The sequence below is a fragment of the Corapipo altera genome, unplaced genomic scaffold (assembly GCF_003945725.1).
Source record: "Corapipo altera isolate COAL_440 unplaced genomic scaffold, ASM394572v1 23b, whole genome shotgun sequence".
NCBI lineage: Eukaryota > Metazoa > Chordata > Aves > Passeriformes > Pipridae > Corapipo > Corapipo altera.
In genome coordinates, this window is record NW_020884885.1 from 16,291,690 (window position 1) to 16,310,516 (window position 18,827).

Sequence of the window (18,827 nt, forward strand, 5' to 3'; positions counted from 1 at the left end):
ACATGAATATCAGTTCTGCGGTGTAGAGAGTGGTACAAGTCAACCTTTATACAGTTTATGTTGAATAAACCCATGACTCTGTTTCCTCTGTGAGTTGGAAGTGTTCCCCCAAGAGCATGTGCATCTCCATTTCCTCAGTCCTTCCACAGATTTTCTGCTTTCCAGAATATAGTTTTCAGTCTTGTAGTGTGACCTCACGTCTTTGTTCTTAGATGTCTTTTCTGGTATTTGGCTGCATAAGCCATGAGGCTCTGTAACCAAGCAGACCAGGTGACATCAGCAGATTATTTAATGCACAGCAAGTTACAGGAGCGTTATCTACAAAATCCCATTAGCAGAGATTTTTATACTTCCTTCCTTAGCATTACAAAAATACAAAATATCTTTGGGTTAAGAACCCACTAAAACCCCCACTGATGAATCCCCTATTTTTAATAACATTTCTTATTTGTAAATTTTACTTTTTAAAATACATTCAGTGTAGCTACAGTGACTTTTTTCTCTTGTGTCCCCATAAGCCTTGACACTGACAGCAAATTTCAGTCACATTTGAGTTCTTTAGAGGCTCACATTTGAGTTCTTTAGAGGCGTCAGAACCAGTAAATTTAGATAGGTGGAGAGACCCAAATGAATGTCCCATGGAGAAAAATGTCGTATAGCTATCACAGCCAGTATTATTGAACACCAGAGAATCCAAGGGGAATAAGAGAGAGCAGACAGTTTCCAGCTTTAAAAAGAGACTTGGGATCAATGCTGCTCTTTGGCAAAAAGTCAATGTTTTAATTAGGAAAGAGAGGCTCATTTTGAAAGGTAGAAGCATGAACAATAAATTCAAAACAAACCAGAGGCGGCTGAGGAACATCCTCAGAGGTGTTCTTGAGACCATTGTCACATATGGTAGATTTAACCTTTCACTTTGGTTTCTGTTCCTCTCTGAGGGATAACTCACCCTTCTGACAGAGACTGTTTCTGAACAAACTAGGTCATCATTGACAGTTGCTCAGTCTGCCTGGATTACTTCCAGGACCTCGATGCCATTTCTAGAAGGGGTGCTTGCATACAGCAGAACCTTGTTTCAGGTCCTTGGCTCAAACAGAACATATTTGGAAACACAGCAACTCTTGTAGAGGCTTGTGTTTTGGGTGAAGTCGATTATATGACAGCAGAGTAGGTGTAAGCTACAACCAAAATTAAAAAAAAAAGAATAATGTTTTTGTTCCTGACAGAAGCTTTTAAAACTTAACGTTTTGTGGAAGAGAAAGAAAATGGATTAGCACAGTAAGTTGGTAAAGGGATACAGCCCCCCCCAGGCCTGTATTAACTGTGGGGGGTGTGTTGAGCTGTAGTTGATTGGCAATAAGCTTTATAATATAAATTATATAATTATAAAATTAGATATATTGTATTATATTAATTATCTATAATAAGATTTTCACATTTCTAAAGGCAGTTCTGGACACCAGCTACACACTTGAGCCTAGCTAATATTAATGTAGTTTGATCTCAGAGGCAAACTAGAGGTGTGTGGAGGTTGTCCAAACTGACCTTTACAAATGTGTCAGTGACCTCTGGGTGACTGGCAGTCAATTAAGACAAGGTAAAATTACCCAATGGATTTAAGCCTTTTAAAGGTCCTGATTGAGATGCAGCTTGTGCTTAAAACTGATTAAAAGTGATTGCCAGCAGTTATTTGATTGAGTCTTGATTATTGCAGACAGCTCTCTATACTTTTAGATGTGACCTTCAGTTCTTGTAAGGGAGGCGGGCTGAGACAGACCAGTTTTGCAAATTTCCTTCCTTTTTCCTACATGGTGGCTCATTTGGATTTGGAATAGGACTCATCTCTGTCATGACATAGACATCCCTTCACTGGAGAGTCACTTCTTGTCTCTAGTCCAGCTACATGTGGTATGTGATCAAATAATCATAGATTGGTTTAGGTTATAAGGGACCCTAAGATCATCTAGTTCCAAACCCCCTGCCATGGGCAGGTCACTCAAAGATGAGGTCACTCAAAGCCCCATCCAGCCTGTCCTTGCACTCTTCCAGGGATGATGCAGCCACAGCTTCTCTGGGCAACCTGAGGGTGCCTCACCACCCTCACAGTAAAGACTTTCATCCTAATATGTAATCTAAACCTGCCTTCTTTTCAGTTTGAAGCCATTTCCCTTGTCCTGTCACTACAGGCCTTTGTAAAAAGTCCCTCTCCAGCTTTCTTGTATGCCCCTTTAGGTACTGGAAGGTGCTGAAAGGTCTCCCTGGAGACTTCTCCAAGCTGAACAACCCCAACTCTTTCAGCTTCCTCTCATGCTCCATCTCCCTGGTCATCTTCGTGGCCCTTCTCTGGACTTGCTCCAACATGTCAATGTTTTTCATGTGCTCAGGCCTCAGAGCTGGATGCAGCACTCTAGGTGAGGTCTCACCAGAGCAGAGTACAGGGGAAGAATCACCTCCCTCACCTGCTGGCCACACTCTCTTGATGCAGGCCAGGATATGATGCTTTCTGGGCTTACTGGTTGTGTCCATCTTCTTCCATCAACAGCCCCAAGTTCTTCTCCTCGGGGTCACTCTCAATCCATTCTCCACCCAGCCTGGGTTTGTGCTTGGGATTGCCCTGGCCCAAGAGCAGGAAACTTTCAACTTGTCCTTGTAGAGCTTCTTGAATTTCACGCAGCCCCACCTGTCAAGGTCAGATCCTCAAATGCTTACTAGTCTGTTGGTTTTTATAGGGTTGGGTGAGGGTGGCTCAAATCATAATCTCAAATATGTCCTTTGGCTGCTCAAATGAAAAGTATATAATGGCTTTTGTTGACTTACAGTTGACAGTCCTCAGTGTCCCTTCCTTTCATTAAGGACCAGTAGTAGGTAGTTGAGGAACTAAGTTGATTTAGTTTCTTCTGACTCCACTAAATGTTGGCTGGCCACTGATATCTGGATACACAGTCTGTATGTCGTGTTGATATGACAGTGCAATAGAAATGAAGTTGGCATGTGCCCTGGGCGGTTCGAAACACTGGGTCTGCCACACAGCAGCAATTCTGGTGCTGTCCTCCCCTGCTCACTCCAATGGGGTGGAGGGGAGCCAAACTTCTCCCCAGTTTGCAGCTGGATTAGGCAGCCAGTATGTGCATGTGCCACACCTTGGGATATGGTAGCAGCAGTTTGAGGTGAACCTTTCTTTGAGATTTTCGGTTTCTTCTTTCATTCACCTTTGCTGCCCTTTCACAGTGTGTCTGCTGTTCCTTTGATAAATGCCACTTTTTGTGGGGAAAAACAGCATATATAATTCTGTTCTGTATGGAAATATTGCAGTCCTCCAGCATCTCACTCAGTGAAGGTACTGTCACTTATCTCTGTTTAACATATGGGGTAACAACCACATTTCCTTCTCCATTCAACCCATGTGAGTTCCAGTGAGAAATGTGGCTTTGTTCTGACTATATTAGAAGTAGAGAGTATGTTGGAAACTTGCACTTCATGCCCTATAATTGTGACTGGCAGTTTGTTTATTTGCTTGTTTTCTGTTATTACGGAAAGCAATCTCCATGTAGTTTATTCATTTGCAGTGACTGAGTCCCAAATCATTCCATTCATGATAAAATCTGTTTTCAATGAAGTGCATTGAAGAGCTGCAATTGTTTGTTTCATTAAAACAAGGGAGGCATTTAATAGCAGTTATTCACTTCTGTTGCTGTTGCTATTTACTAGCTTTCCAAGACATTTTGTTTACCAGTTTTGTAATACCTTCACTGAAAAGCTTACCTGAGGGTTAAAACCAGTAATTCCAGTTGCTGAAGGTCAGAACTCCCATGGTGTCAGAGATGTTGTTTCAGAGAGGGAATAGTCTACAAGCTTGTGTGTACCACCTAATAGAAACATGGGTTTGAGCCACTGGAGACACCACATGATGATGCCAAGTTTCTAGAAATGTGAGCAACTCCATTGATTTTAGTGGAGTCAGGCAGGTTTCTACCAGCTGGGGAGCTGGCATTTAGCATCTCCTTTGATTCTTGCAAGTACACCTGTCTATGTGATTGGAAGAAAATAATGTATTTTCAAGGAAGAAAAGATAGATAAGGAGATCATCACCTTCTCTGGTGTTTGGCCAGGCAGCTCTTCTAGTGGTCTTGCTGTTTCTGCAGAGTAGCTGGGTGTTCCTCCAAAGCCCTATGTCTCTTCCCTGGATCTAGCATTTGTGCTGCCCTCTCTCTCTCGAGGGTGCATTCTGCACTTTTTCTGCTTTCAGGCCTGCTGCTCTGTTCCCTCCAAGGATGATGGTAGTTCTCACAGCATTATTTATTTAAAATGAGTTAATTTCAGAGAAAGCTTATCTTAAGAATAATAAAGCAGGCTGTGTGCAAACCTCACTTTCCCCTAAGGATTAACATTCCCTGGATCTAGGAAGACACAGCTCTTTCAATGTTTCCACAGAATCACTCTTTTCAGACAAGTTTCTTCAGGCAGAGTAACAAATTTTAACCCTTCAGGGGGTTTGGTTTGGTTTTTAATGGGTCTTTTATTTCCAGGTGGCTTATCAGCACAAAATTTGTTCCCCTTGTTCTAAGGAATCAGGAAAATTTGTATCCCTGAGGACATGATTTAGCCAGTCCTCTCTCTGACTGGCTTTACAGCTTACCAGGTTGTCACTGGTTGCTGGTGGAGCTAATCCCTGTGTTCAGCAGAGCAGCTCTGACACCAAGAGGGGGCAATGCTGATGCCTGTGATTAACCACGGCTGCTTGCGAGCCTTTCTCATGGCCCCAGCAAGGCTCAGGTGACACCAAAGGCCTGATAGAGAGAGGGTGTAATTGTTTTGACTTTTGCACAGATGTATTTACCTTACAGCAGTGGACAAATCTGTATTTTAGCCTATATTTTCCTACCAAAGTCATAAATTTAAGAGGAAATTAACTTAAGCTACGTGGATAAATGGATTTGCAGATAGCCCACACTTACATGGTGTGTGGGACTCGTTCATCTTCTCTTACCACAGTGGGAGCATAGGGCATAGTTTGCCTTGGTTATCCCTCCTCGTCTGATATTTTAATAGTGCTCTCTCTTATTTGCACACTCTCTCATTCACCTTTAAGCGAAATGAATGAGTATTGTAAATAATTGAAGGAAGGTTTGATCCCATGGGATGGCTGCAGCAAATGGCTTAGTGGGCATATGGCCAAGTCCACCTCTTTGAGTAAACTGCTGGCTTTCCCTTTCCCAGTTCACAGCATCTGAAGGGGTCTGTATCCAATGTCACTGTTCTGCCTAATATATAATCACACAGTTGGTCATTAGTTCCTACAAGGGAAGTGGATTGTCTCCCTGCTTTGATTTGCCTCTGTAGTCCTGAAGCCTTTGTTGGCAGCTAATTGGATCTCAAGCTCTATTGACATGCGCATCCCTAGGTGGCTGGGGAGGTTTTGGCACTCTTTTTTTGGGTCTGTGTAGTTGGAGATAACAGGTTGTTAGCACTGGAAACACAAATGCAACCCACCTTTCATGTCTCTTGACAAACAAAGGCTCAACAGCCTGTATCATGTTAATTAGCATCCTTCCCGATTTACTTATCTGTGGTTATACTGATGGCTGTTGAGGACAAATGAAAGTGATTATCTATTTTAAAATTTAAAACAAACAAACAAACAAAAAAAAAGGTAGGGAGGTTGAATACAGATATCCTGGGAATATCTTCAATGTAAGCATAGGTTTTGAAAGAGGGAGCATTTCCCTTGCTGGTCTGAATCCAGTGTACATGGGATTTCAATACATGAGCATAGCTCAGCAGATTCTTTACACCCTGGCACAGGTGTGGTCCTGTAGCCTCTAGAGATTGAGGCAGAATTACCATGTACTGGGACATGCAGGAAAGGAATGACTCTTACAGGACTATGTCTGGGAAAAGACAATTCAAGTGAGTAGGAGGGGTGGCACAGGAAAGGGACAAGGGCTTTGAGGAAAGGTTGTGAGATCTGTGGGACACAAGGCTGATGTGTGAAGACAGAAGAGCATTGCTGAGAGCAACAGTTGGTGGGATATGTAACTGGAGAAAAGGAACAGAAGCTCTTTTGTGTCAGTCATCTTTGGAGCAAGTATATGAAGAAAATCTGCTATGAAGGGAATTTCATTTTGGAAAAGAAGTGGCACTGTTAGATCACGATGGCACCAGCTTTGCTGGTGTCCCTGCTGTTGAGGTGTTAGTATCATTTTTTCCCAACCATCTTAATAGTCTGAAGAAGAGCGTATTTATATGTAAACAAAAAGTTCCTTCTGTGGAAGCAGCATTAAATTTATCCTGAATGCTGTATAATTAGATATGTCACAAAAAACATGCACTTCATTGTTCACTCACCTGAAATTCCTCCAGCATGCTGCTGGTGAGGCTTTTGTCACTCAAAATGCATAATGCCCAAGAAGAATTGACTTAATAATGTGATAATTACTTTGCAGTGTCAGACTTTTGAGTATGCAATTGATTTTATTTACCTGCATAGTTTTACCCAGCCCTTTCCCCATGTTTGCCGCAGCATTCAAATTCCTTTAAAACAAGAAGAAGGCAGCCAAGAATTCATACTTAAAATTTTTATTCCTAGGTTCACTAAAAATGAACAAGATTTGGGGCTTTTTAGGGTGGTCTAGGACTGTCTTGTTGGGAAGTTCCCATGCTCAGGTGCCATACAAGACAGAGAGCTTAAATAAGCAGTTGGCTCTGCTTAGATTAGCCAAGAAACAGCATAACTGCAGCTTAACATTTTGAGCTGTATCTCTGAGCTAGTTATGATGTACTTTATTTAAACAAACCTGGGGGCTTGATGCACAAGTTATTCAGCTGTTGCTGTGTATAAGAACAGATTATATGGCAGTGGCCTCTCCAGCTCCAGAATAACGTACTTTCCCCTTACACCAGCAGTAACAGAATGCTAAACATTCATTTTATGTGGAACAATGATAAAATGCCTGTTTCTCCCTTGATCTTTTAAGGAATCATTTGGACAAAATCAGGTACAGTTTGCTGAAAACATTTGAATTTGCTCTTGCATGAAAAAATTTGAGTTGCAGAGCCTGGTGACTTGCCATATTTGTGATCTCTTGCTTAAAACAAAGAAGCACTAAAGCTGCTGTGGGATTCGTTGGCATTTTAATAGTATGAATAGTACAGGGATGTTTCTGTGGCTCCTTTCCTGCAGACTCAGCTGTTTGCTGATGTCTGCATTTGAGCATGAGCAGGTGCCTGTGGGCAGAAGACAGTGACTGAAACTGCAATTAATTGTATGCACAAACCATGGACCTAGGAAACATTGGTTTGAAAAACTCAAGTTCTTTGACTTTCTTATTAGCTTTTTGTTATAAAAGCTATTGCAACTTCTTAGTTCTTGTCAGAGCACATGGTGGGAGGTTCTTTGTCTTATAATTTCACCAGTTGCCTGCTCCAGGTCAATGCAAGATGTACTTGTCCTTCCTTTTGCTTCCTGATGATCCTCAGTTTCACCTTCTCAGTGCCAAGAAGGTTACTGACTCTCTCAGATCAGAAACTCCAGTCCTTGTCTCAGATTCTGTACAGGGTTTCATCTCCCAGGTTAGGTTTAGTATTCAAATACCTACTCCAAATTATGTTATTAACTTCATGGCATGACTAGAGTCAGATTATTCCTGTTTTACAAATAGAGAGCTGAAATACCAGAGAAACAGCGACTTTTCAAGACTATATAGGAATCCTATGGCACAGCCGAAAGGTCTTACCTCAGCTGTACCTCTCAGAAACATTCGTTCTTCTTCCTGCTGCCAGCCCTTTTCCTCTGATCTTCACTACTGTATTCTTCACTCTTCTTCTGAAGTTACATAGCCAGTACCAATGCACCTCTCTTGGTATCAAGCAAAGCTAGAGCAATAAGTATTTCAATTAAATTATGGAAGTGTGGAAGATCTGTAAAGTGTTTGACTTCTGACACTGGCTTTTGCAGTCAAACTAGGAAAAGAGAATTCACTAAGCAAGAGGTTTTCTGTGTTTAAGGAAGCAACTAAAAAAAAAAAAGTTAAGTTGTGAAGTTGTTTCACATTTGGGGATAAAGTGAGGAAGAGAGAATCCCACAGAGCCGAGCAAAACATCCTGGAGATGTCGTGTAACACTGATGACACTGGCAAGAAATTGGTATGTTGTTGCTTAACTGCCAAACATCAGCAAAAATAATGCAATATCTTTTACTCACTAAAATCTTACAAGATTTCTATTTATAGGCAGGTGGTATAAGGAAGATTTCAGTGGTGAGGAGGGCTCTTAGCTTCTTATAGACAGGCCTGAGGACATCTCATTTAAAACAAGTCTTACCTGTTGGTACAATCAATCTCATCTCTTCTTAGCAGGCAAGGGCTCTCACAAATGACCTTATAGATTAGGCACTTTCTGTTTACATTCGATTTCCCACTCCCTGCTATTTGTAGAGAATGATTATCAAGGCATTAAATTAAAAGTTTTGCCCAGTGGGAAACTATTGGATATTTTGTCATTTCCTTAGAGCCTCTCCTGTTCTGGTGGAGAGGCAGAGAGGCAGGGGAAGCAATCACCAGAAAGGTCAAGAATATTTGCTTACCTGTATTGAAACACCGCTGAGAGGCTTAGTCCAGTTTAGGAGATTTTTGGGTAGAATTTTTGTTCAGGATATGGTAGGAAAGCACTGAGGCTTGAAATTAAAAGTCTCCAGTTGCCTGGAGGTTAGAAAACTGGGGTTGTGCTGGCATCCTCTGGCCTTTTCCTAAAGGCTATCCCAGAATCTAAGTGACACCTCACGCTTTCAAAAAGTTGAAAAGAAGTTAATAAGGGTCTCCCCAAAGTCTTCTTTTGACCTTTATTCCAGAGAAAATTACAGCAAAGCCACCTTCCCTCTCAGTGTGCTGGGGCAGTGGAAGGACTTTGTCTCTTCAGTATTGGTAGAGCTTCAGTTTGATTGAAGTCTTGCATCATATTAGCTGTAAATATTGATAATACCCGTGTTCTGCACAGACACAATTTCCTTGTTTGCCCAAGGCGTTTGGCTCCAAAGCACTTCCTCCTCCTTATCAGCAGTAAAATAACAGGACTGGGCTTCACAGGGAACAGTATTTGTCTTCTGTTTCATGCCTTAACAGTAAGTACATAAACTCCAAAGCCTTCCATTTAGACAGAGAGTGAGAGGAGAGGTCTGTGAAACTACTCCCAGGAACTGAGAAGCTCCTACAGTCCTCCCTTCACCTGTATTACAGACATGGAAATAATGATAAGCCTGGGTTTCAGCACAGAATGTTTATGTAGTGCTTTCAGCATGTCTGTGCCAAACAGGATTTTGTTGTTGCTGCTGTTACGCAGTATTTATCTCAGTCTCAATTATTCCTGAGTTGTCTTATTCAAGGGGGCAAGGTGTAGTCTGACAGCTCTTGATCCTCTTGAAGTATGCTGGCTTCTCCAGCTGGGCTTGTCAGCCAGCCAGCCACAGTTCTGCTTGGAGGCTTCAGATTTCTGAAGCAACGAGGGGACAAAGCTGACAGTAAAACAAGCCTTACATGTAAATTGCTACACTTTAAGTAGCTGTCTCAAGGGAGTACAGATTAAGAAGGAAATGCTTTTTAATTTGGCCTGGATTTATATACAGGCTTTATATAAGATTTTTTAAGGGATGTTTTGTCACAGCTGTAGTTTAAATGAGGCTCAGACAGATCCCTGCCCATTCTCCATCACTGCATCAGCTGCTTCCAGCCACTTTTCCTGACCTCTGTGGCAGGTTCTCTCCAGTTCTGCCACATCTCCTGTAGCTTTCTCTTCCTCTAGTTCAAATACTGTTTCCTTCATTGCCTGAAACTCTCTGCACGTGACTTGTCCACCTTAGAGCACTATATGGTTTTTAGAAAGTCTTTGTAACAGGACAGTGAGAGATTTGAGAGCACTATTAGGGCCTAAGGGAAGTCAATGAGAAAGTATTGGTGCTCTTTGCAGTGGGAACAGGATTTTACCTTGGATAAAGTTCTAGTAATATGCTCTAAGAAGTGGTTCTCTTGAAGGCATGGGTTGTAGTGGATTCACATTGGGACACATTTGTCTAAAATCTGGTGGGGCTGATAAACATGAACAAGGCTCTGATATGTCTGAACCCAGAAGTCATAAGAATTTGCATGGGTGGGGGTGTCAGCTTGAAGCTTTCACATCTGATCTGTTGACCAGTGAATCCCAAGGAGGAAGAGAATTTTTCTCTTCTTCACTAACAGATTGATAAAAGGTTCTTGCTGCCAAACCTTTCAGAAACTTGTTTGTCTAAGGAAATCTCTGGTATTCCACATGTCTAAAAATAGGTACCTCACTTAAAGTAACAGTTTGCCTGCTGAGAATTTTTATTACACTTCATTGCACTCCCTCAGTAGAGTTGTGCTTTGTGAAGGGCCTGGCTTGTTTTTGGAAGAATACAGCAGATTCAAACTGCAGAATATTAAATATAATACTTATAGTCCCTGTTTTGAGATAGACATTTTGCCTGGCTGAGGACTGGTAGTACAGAGACAAACAAGAGAAGCTGGCAGATTGGTGAATGTTGGGTGGGATTATTTGTCAGGAGATGTGATGAATCACTGTGGTACAGCATTTCATTTTCAGAAAGATCATTTCCTGAAAAAGTCAAATTAAAGGCAGAAGAGACAGCTAGGGGTGTTTTGTGAATTTTCATTTAAATCGAACATACAATTAGAATAAAGGCATATTGAAAAGTTTTTGCTGTTCTAAAAATATTTTGAGAAAGAAATAAAATTGAGATTGGAAAGAATCAGGATGACCTGGAGGAGCACTTGCCAGCTGTGCTCCACAAATAGGCATTGTTTTACTTACCCCTCTCTAGTCAAAGCTAGTTGGAATCATATGTCTAGAGCTTCAAGCAGTGCTTCAATTAGGGGAAAAATATCCATCTTATAACCTTGTAGAGAGGTTATTCAAGCAGAGGTCAATGTGCTTTTAATAGGACTGCACGTAGAGACTACACTCTTCACAGTGTGAGTGAGAGAAGGGCTCTGGTTTGGTATCGTCTGAGCTCTTAGGAAGTCCAAGGCTACGTGTGCATCAGGACTGATTAATTCATGCAAGGTAACACATTAATAAAAAAGGCTCTACAGAACTGGCTGGAAGCAGAGGAGACAGACAGTGGGGGCTTCATGCCAGTACCTCAGCTGCAGACACAAGGGCCAGGAGACCAAGGGCCAATGCCTTCTTCCCCTTTTTCCTGGAGCCAAAAGGCCACCCACAGCCTCAGTTGTTCTGCACAAGGTTATTCCTAGGGGATGATGAAGAACTTTCTGACCCTAGTGTAAGGAAACAAAAGAGTGGGAATGCTTTAAGGTAGCTCTGTGAAAAAGAAATTTTAAATCAGCTGCTCTTCAGAGAATAGCACACTCTGGTGCATGCACAGCATACCTGATCAGAAGGTAAGTTAGAAACTTTAGTAAAGGAGAACTATGAAAAATCCTACCTTTACAATCAATCAAATAAATATAAAGTTCTCTCTATGTGTATATGTGTAAAAGTGTGTGATATTTCCACATACCTTCCCATGACAGTGGACATGAAATAAAAATGTAAAACAATCTGGAGATACTGTTTCAAAATATACCTTTACCTCTTTCAAAGTTGCAACCTACGTAGAGGTGAGAGAGATAAGGAAATGAGATACACAGGGGTGTGGATTCTAAAAAGTTTATGTCCTCTTCCAAACAAGATTCAAGAAGGCACGCACTTACTGATGAATCGTACAATGTGCAGGATTTGACATTGAGGCTTTTTGAAATAGCAGCAGGAGAACTGGTCACATAGTACCTGTTTTCTTGAGTAATGCTCTGCTGCTTACTCAGTTTGTGAAATATGGAAATCTGTTGCCAGTTGTGTTCCCAGTGTGAAGATCTTGCACTCTTTGTGCAGGGAAAAGTGGTTAATTTTATGAGTAAGAGAGAACTTGCTTTTATGTTGCCTCAGCAAAATGCTTGCTAGTGAGGCTTCTCCAAGTGAAAGGAAGATCAGGAATGCTTGGTGGGGACACCTCTAGAGACCACCTTAAAGCACATGTGGAATAAGTAAGTTGTTGTTATTATTATTATTATTATTATTATTATTATTATTATTATTATCTATCTCAAATAGGACATGAAGATTGCATTAACAGGGTGGCGTGTGAGCCCTTGTAAAAGGGATCATCATACTGAGCCACTGCACTGTTTGCAAAGCAAAACTTGAGTGAGGAAATGCAAATTTGGCATTTTGCATTCTTTTGGTAACATGCATTTGCCCTTCAGATAAGCATCACTGTTCTCTTCCATGTTCCAGATCAGTGCTGATATGAACCTAAGGCTGGTGCACAGCTCTCTCATTGTACAGGGCGGATATTCTCAGGTGTGATTAATTAATATTCAAAATAGACCTTTCTCTTTCAAGACAACAGATCTCCTAGCTGGGTTTCTGTCCCCACCTGCCCTCAGCTATACTGTTCCTCTTCACCTCTGTTTGTTTCTGAATAAGAATTAGTTTTTCAGCAATTAATTCACCTCACTACCCCTATAGGACATTAACTAAATTTCAAAGCCTCTCTGACACTAGCATCACAACCACACCCTTCAGTCCTACCTGATGTCTCTGCTGGAGACCACAGCAGATCCAGTTGAGACACATGGAGCCGAGGGTAAGTGAAGAGCTGAAACCCAGTTCAATCTAATTCTTAAATGAATGCTAGGAATTCCCAACACATGTAAGTTTATCATTTGTTGCCTGTAATTTTCTCAACTAATTTCAAATTTAATGACAGCTCTCAGCTTTGGTTTTCTCTTCTAATTAATGTACCAGTGACTATGTATAATCTCTGTGTAAAGCCAAAAGCAGCTTACATGATAATTACAGTGGGATCACAGCACCTACTGTTTGAGGGAGTCACCAATGAGAAAGTCCTTGTGTGATAGTTAAGGCGCTGAGATTAAGTTGTACATCTTTCTTGTACTGCCTCAAAGCTATTTTATTAGTGGCTCAGCATGATGGTGGTAAACTTTTGGGAAGGAAACAAAAGAAATGCAGAGATCAAGCAAAATCTTTTGCACATACAGCAGAGATGGACATGATGAACTTTTGAGGTCATAATTTTTTGTGGAGTTGTACTTTTGAGTGATTTTAATTTACCCCATAATAGTTATGATGTAGTGGGTTGAAAATTCCTCTTTTACACTGTGCAAGATGCTTTGCATCCACCTTTTTTCCAGGTGCTTTTGAAGACAATTCTGACTGCACAAAGGAGAAGGGAAGTCCAAGTGTATGGCAGAAGAATACCTTTGTTCCCTGTGTTAACTCAAAATTAGCATTGGTTACTTCATTTTAGACACCCCCACTCTCCTCCCCCCAGGTGGAATGACAAGTTGCAGAGGGGCAGTGACTACAGAATACACCACATCAGTCTGTTTTACAATATGGAAGAGAGTATGTATTAAAACAGACTGTCCCCATGAAACAAGTTGTGACTTTAATTATAGTTTTCTTTTCGCTGTTGCAGCAGGATCATCTCAGGATGGCACTGTATTTTGCAGTCAGATTTATAGCAGATTGATGGAGAAGAAATGGGACAGGTCTGCTCACCCTTCTTGCTATACCTTGGATGTCTAACAGACCACTAACATTGACAGGCACCCAGGGGAGGGGGAATGTACGGGCATATTTGAGCAGCACTAGTCAGTGTTTTTCATTTACAACAGAAAAATCAGGTTAAACCATGAATATCCATTAATTATTTATTTCCTTGCTTATGTTTGCTTGATTCTGTAGAAATGTGTATGTATGGTTAGACTAGGAGAGAAGCACTGGCAATCATTTTGGATACTACCTGTTGATGACCAGTGAATCCAACAATAGCCTGCTTTACCAGCAGGGACTCTCAACAAGAAAGCACCATCTTCAATTACAAAACCCTCAAAAGCAGAACTTTGTACTTTGATTAAATCAAGAAAAATGCATTTATTAAAGAGCAGTTCCATTTAGTAACTAAATTCTTAAATCCTCTCTGTCCTGAATTTTAGATAGCTCATTACCTGCTGCTTCAGTATCATTAGGTTCATCCTGCTGTAAGAAGTGGGGTACTCTGGCTGATGGAATAAACGCAAGTCAGAGCATCAGAACAATGTTAATGCCAGTGTTGTTCTCCCAGGAAGCATAAGGAAGATGCTGAGGGGTACTTGGTCACAATCAAAGGCATTAAGCTAAAAGGAAATGCTGTGTGTGGGTGAACATTTTCATATATAGGCCTCATTTGCAAAAACAAGTGATTAAACTGTGTCCAGTCTCCCTAGAGTACTTTGGTGGTTAAGTGAGAAGGGAAAAATGTTTGGAAGGTCTCTGTGATGGAAAACATGAACATAAACTCAGAATAGGAACTCCTCATGTTCTTTACAAAGTGCAGGTACCTCTAATAAATACTGGGTCTACTGGAGAAAGGTGTTAGGAAGTGTTGGTTCCCTTCTTATTCAGTACAGGACCATTGTCCAACACCCCCCTGCACTTTAATTCTGAAATGTGGTACTCAGCAAATTCTAAGGTTTGTGTCTTTTGTTGTTGGTTTTAGATTGACAAGTATGCTCAGCGGGATCTGAAGAAAGGACTTCATTTGTATGGGACAGATGGAAATATTGGCCTCACTAATGCATGGAGCATCATTCAAACAGATGTAAGTCTGAGTTCTCTTTTTCTCTCTTCTTCTTTACCCTCTGAGTTCTTTAACAGCATGTTCTGGGTGTGAACCTAATTAAACCTCCAAATCCCAAGCCAATCTCTTTCTCCCACCCAGTCAGCATATTAGCAACTAAACTCTCTGCTTTTTGTAACAAACAGTAATTTTTATTTCTCCTTTGACCAGGAATAGCTTCTTTCTTTTAAAAGTTTATGTTGATGCCTAAATATCATATAATTCTGTATTGTGTGGAGAGTGAAGGAGCTGGTCAGAGAGGAAACAAGCAGTACCTTCTCTTTGAAGTCAGAAGGGTGGCTTATGTTGTGATTAAGAGCAATGGCATAATAGCAAAGAACAACCTCAGCCCCTTTTCATTTCTGTCCTGTCTCCTTTCACTGCTGTTGTTGTTTCCACTAGTGTAGTGAAGATGGAAACAGACCACTGTGTTTACAACCTCCTTCTACAGTCAGTACATTTTTTCCAGAAGAATTCAATCATCCTCCATCACAGATGGGCTGGGAATGCTTTTTGCTACTGCTGTTCTGATTGTCCTGATTCTCTGACAGCCCTCTACCAGTATTTGTTTCATAAGGACTGGTGAACACTGTAGCTGGCTTCCTCCTTTTGTCCTTGTCTGGCTTACTGAGGAAACACCATCACTGACAGTTTGGGTTTATTAGCTCTGTACTTCTCGTTGCATATTCAGTTCAGTCAGTTCTCCTGGGGTTGATCTTTCTGATTTCATTTTCTCTGCTTCTTGAACGAGGAAAAGGGCTCCAAGTTTTTTTCTGCTTTAGGCAGAAGCACTTGCACTGCCCTGGTTTCACTCAAAAAATCTTTCATAGCTTTCTCAGTCTCTCCCCAAGAGGTGCTAGTGTGGTACAGACAGTAGGGTTTTAGTCTTGCCTCTGATGCCTTGAATTGATCAAAGACAGTAACCTCTCCCAGGAATACTCTTCTGTATGATACAAGATAACAGGAGCAACAGGCTGCTAAGAAATGGTCTGAGAAATTAAAAATTTGGGGTTACTAACAGAACAAAAGAACTGGTTGGCCAAACTCCATGTGCATCTTTGAGTCTGCAGGAGCTGTCTGTGTTGAGTGCAGTAGGTTGCCTGCAAGCTGTGTGAAAGACAAACACCTCAGGTCCAGCAAACTAGCCAGTTCCAGTCCTGCATTCTAACAACTGCACACAATAGGTTCTTTCAGTTACCTTTAAAGGGCCTCAGCACCTTGCAATATTGTTAATATTTTCCTCCTTCAATACTATTTCCTCTTTCCAGTACATCAGTTATGAGAAGGCATCAATTACTGACAAGAGAAATGCATTTGTGGTGTTAGCCCAAGAGTAAGCCATGTGAAATATAGATAAAATTTTAAATACCGTTGCTTATATCAAAGAGTATTAGAAGTCTTACTCTTCTACAGTAACTTAACTATGCTTAGTAAAAATGTAGTAAAAATTACTAATGTTAAAATGTTTGCAGTAAATATTAATCAGGTTTCAGTGACACCCCAAGAATTGTTAAAAGCATATAGCAAAGGTGGGGGAAGAAGCATTGTTTGGAGGACTCATCAAATATAAACACCATACTTCTGCTCCCCTTTCTGTAAAATAGGTTCAACAGTATATGCTATGTCTAGTTCACCTAGTCACATTTTTTCAAGATGTTCACAAGTTGGATTGAATTCAGAAAAGAGGTAAAAGAATAATGAGAATTTTGGAAAGTATGGTGAGAAATTTTAACCATTTTATATAACCAGAAAAAGATAAAGTAGTGATGTGATTGCAATCCATTAAAAGAGAGCAGGAAGGGAAAAGGGTTTTGAAAGAAAAGGGCTCTGTAATTGATCCAAGAGCTAAAAACTCAAGATAAACATGTTGGGTGGTAGGATGCCATTGTACAACAGGACAGTAGATTTCTTAAAGAGGAAGACAGGGTTTTTTTACTTAAAAGAAATGGTCATGTTCAGTGACAAGCTTGGGTTTGATGTTATCTAACTCCTAGGAGCTCATAAGATAACAAAGTGCTATCTCACAAGGTGTGTACAGCCATGGGGCTTCATGCTCTCAGGGCCACTAGGAAATTACCATGCACCATTGACAGTACCACAGTGTGAGTGCTCCCTGTGCTGGGCACTGAGGAGGAAAGCAAAGAGCTCCCATAGATCCATTTTTACTGCTCTACATAATTGGTTTTCATATGTATCTTTCAAAACTATTTAGGAATAGACTATTTCAGTGGTGCAGCAAAGACAATGCCAGCATGGTTAATTATGTAAAACACTTTGCAGTTGAATAGTGCTATCTAAATGCCAAGGGGATTTTTTTTTTGTGTAATAATCATTATCTCTTACCTTCCTAATCAGTAAGGTGTAATCACTGATAGGAGGATTAGGGCAATACAGGGGATTTTCTGAAAGGAAAGTCCCAGCCCAGGCTTGCTGTTTGCATTTTGTCTCCTAGGGCTCTCAAAAAACCCCACAGTAGAGCTAACCATGTGTGCATATTAGGACAGTGTCTCAGAACTGACTTTCCTCATGGGACCAGTACACGTCAGGCATTGGTTGAGCTATGGGCTGTGTCTGTACGTGAATGGAAAACAGCAGCCTCAGGAAAAAAGCATGCCATGGGAAAAACATGACAGTAACAGAAATCATAATGAGACCTTCTCCCTTGTCCCCTCTGCATTTGCACTCCTTCCTTTGCAAAAGTATTTTTCAGAGCTTGAGCAGTGGTTAAAGTAGTAGCCCAGACATGAGGGACTGGAGCTCTGGCATTGGAGCTCTACGTTTCTCCTGTGGTTTGCTCAGATAGAGAGCACACCCACCTGAGTTTACTAGGTACGACTGTGTATGGCAGCTTTTGCTTAAAGAAGGAGGAAACAGTGTTTTCCAGGAACAGAGCCACATTTAGATGGCCTTTGATTTCTGTGGGACTGCCCAGTCACAAAAAAGAGGGGAGTTTTGACTGGGAGTGTGGATACCCAGTGCTCACACAGTGACTTGTGAGAGGTGATTACTCTATTTTTTTTGTCAAGCATGAAAGGCCAGAGCACCTTTTGAGTAAGGCTTTATTCTCTGAAGGCTTTGTGCCTTGAGAAATGGTTTTCCTCTTTTTAAAAGAAGCATACAATTCCTAACTGGAAACAAGGAAAAACAGGGCCTGTCTGGTCTGTCTTTAAAGAGGAAGTTGCAGTTTTGGCCCATGACTGATCTGTTCATATTGCCAATAAAGGAGTTGGGTTGAGCTGCACACCTGCAAAACATGTGAGAGGAAAAGCAGTGGGCTTATTCTGCAGTCACATTAAGCCTCCAGGTCAGGGAGCTGTTTCAAATTAGAACATTCTATTGATTTCTTTTTAATACCTCCAGCTAACGAAACTCACAGCCTTTCTCGATAGCGCTTCAAACTTTAAAAGGATCAGAAACACGAGCAGATGACTTCTGCATGTTGTGACTGAAGACTAGGAAAGCTTACAAAGTAGTTTTTAAACATGACTAAAATTCTAACAGTTTAGGAGGTAGGTTACCCTGAACTGCACTACACTCCTTACCCACCACCTGGTTAGAGTTACAGGTGGAGATCATTAGGAAATGAGAAACAGGCATTAATTTTTAAAACGTTGCTTCATCCCCAACATCTTTGTGATCAATATTTGAACACTTCTCCTTTTAACTAACCAGGCAGTAATTTGAGAGGCATGCAGAAAACCTATTAGCTTCACTAAAGTGAGCCAAATTCAGCTCACTTTTGCTGCTGTGTAATGTCCTTTCATGTCTATTTAGACCACTGTAACTGAGAAGAAAATTTGACCCATCTCCCTCTGTCCAGTCATTGATTCTGTTAGATCAAGCTATACTTTAGAATTACTGCTGAAGCAATCCAAACCACCCATTAAACATGATTTTTAAAACAAAACTGTGTTATTCACCACTTTTTAAGTGATGGATGAAAAAGCATATAAAAGGCACCCTGCCCTATCTCTAGTTCTTTGTCACATTCACAAAAGCAGAAAAACCAGGCATTGATAACAAACTGTCTGCAACAAGGATCGAATGTCTGTTTATTTTCATGAACCCAGCCTGACTGATTTTGCGGGAATTTGTCAAAGATAAGGCCTACTTAGCCTTC

At 41.0% G+C, this 18,827-nt stretch overlaps 1 protein-coding gene across 8 annotated transcripts in view; it reads left to right on the forward strand.

The window, feature by feature from the left end:
* The window catches only part of TSPAN4 (tetraspanin 4), a 355,539-nt gene that overhangs the window by 319,369 nt on the left and 17,343 nt on the right, over positions 1–18,827 (forward strand). For all 8 annotated transcript variants that reach the window (XM_027641996.1, XM_027641997.1, XM_027641994.1 and 5 more), the window contains one exon: positions 14,588–14,689. In XM_027641996.1, coding sequence (XP_027497797.1) covers positions 14,588–14,689 — 102 coding nt within the window. The remainder of the gene's footprint in view (positions 1–14,587; positions 14,690–18,827) is intronic.